This window comes from Vombatus ursinus, unplaced genomic scaffold (genome assembly GCF_900497805.2).
Source record: "Vombatus ursinus unplaced genomic scaffold, bare-nosed wombat genome assembly UNPS02014932.1, whole genome shotgun sequence".
NCBI classification, from domain to species: Eukaryota; Metazoa; Chordata; class Mammalia; order Diprotodontia; family Vombatidae; genus Vombatus; species Vombatus ursinus.
Genome location: NW_020954710.1, coordinates 5,958,534 through 5,959,684, shown reverse-complemented (window position 1 = coordinate 5,959,684; position 1,151 = coordinate 5,958,534). Strand labels below are relative to the sequence as shown.

Genomic DNA, 1,151 nt, shown 5'->3' with positions numbered 1-1,151 from the left:
ATCTTATTAGAGGCAAAACATTAAAAAACAAACACATCCCCCCACCCCTCCTCACCCAGCTTTAATTTCGGTGGGTGGGGGGATGGAAGGCGTGTGATGGATGGCCCTTACCTTATTCATAAGCGAGGATAAAAGAGATGAATTTGCTGCGACTGCGTGGCTATTTGATTCATTGCTGGAACACACAAACCAACGGGCTTCAGTTAGGATGCATGTGGGGACCGGGAACCCAGGAGCCCGGAGATTAATTCCCCTCAGGGCTCCGTCCCCAGTGCCTAATGCATCTGGCAGGGGAGGAAGGATGACACCCCCTGCCGAGCCAAGGGCTTTCTGGAGAAGGCACGAGCAGCCTGGCCGGGGTCCCTCTCTTAGCTACTTCTAGCACAACTACATGTTAGCCTGGCTCACCAAGTACCAAGCCCAGGATTTTCCTTCGGGGCTCCTGCATGGTAGGGGAGGGTCGTGTCACTGGAAGGGACTTCAGAGACCACCTGGTCCAGCTCTCTCATTTTACAGCAGTACTAACTCACTTGTCCAAGGCGTAAGGCCTTCAGCAGAGTCACTTGCTTGGTGTTTTGGGGGGGACAGTGGTTTAGACGCCTGAACGTGTACTAGGAGGACAGTGGATGGTGGTGTCTTGGGGGTTGGAGGTGGATGTGCTTTCTAAGGATGCCCTCTGAGGAAGGGCCTTCCCAGGTCTTCGAGGGGCTCAGGCCCTGCTCCCCCAAGCTCACCCGTGCTCCTTCACACTGAGGTCTAGACTGCGGTCCTGCAAGGTCTCCTGGGAACCTGAGGAGGAGGAAGTCGAGGGGTTCTCGCCAGGGTCCTGCTTCACCTGGGTTGGGGGGAACCGTCCAGGGGGGATCTGCTGCTGCTGCCCATTCCCTGTGGCAGAGGGGAGACACGACGGGTTACAGAACCAGGGTAGGGGGAGAAAGGGGATGTATGCGTGTTAGAGGGAGGGGTAGGGTACCCATTGAAAGGCAGCGCCCTTACCAAGAGGCCAAGCAAATAGCCAGAGGGCAAGAAGGAGGCGGCACTGACAGGGAAGGAAGCCGGAGAGGGCTCCCCCACCCCCTCTGCAGCCATCAGCCCTGGAGGGAGGGATGGATGGATGGATGGATGGATGGATGGATGGATGGATGGATGGA

The 1,151-nt window shown here is 57.1% G+C and overlaps 1 protein-coding gene across 1 annotated transcript in view; it reads right to left on the bottom strand.

Annotated features, from left to right (window-relative positions):
- The window catches only part of CASZ1 (castor zinc finger 1), a 98,062-nt gene that overhangs the window by 22,541 nt on the left and 74,370 nt on the right, over positions 1-1,151 (bottom strand). The window contains exons 10-11 of the mRNA XM_027843923.1: positions 735-885; positions 112-175 (exon numbers count right to left, since the gene is read on the bottom strand). Of these exons, the coding sequence (XP_027699724.1) occupies positions 112-175; positions 735-885 (215 nt within the window). The remainder of the gene's footprint in view (positions 1-111; positions 176-734; positions 886-1,151) is intronic.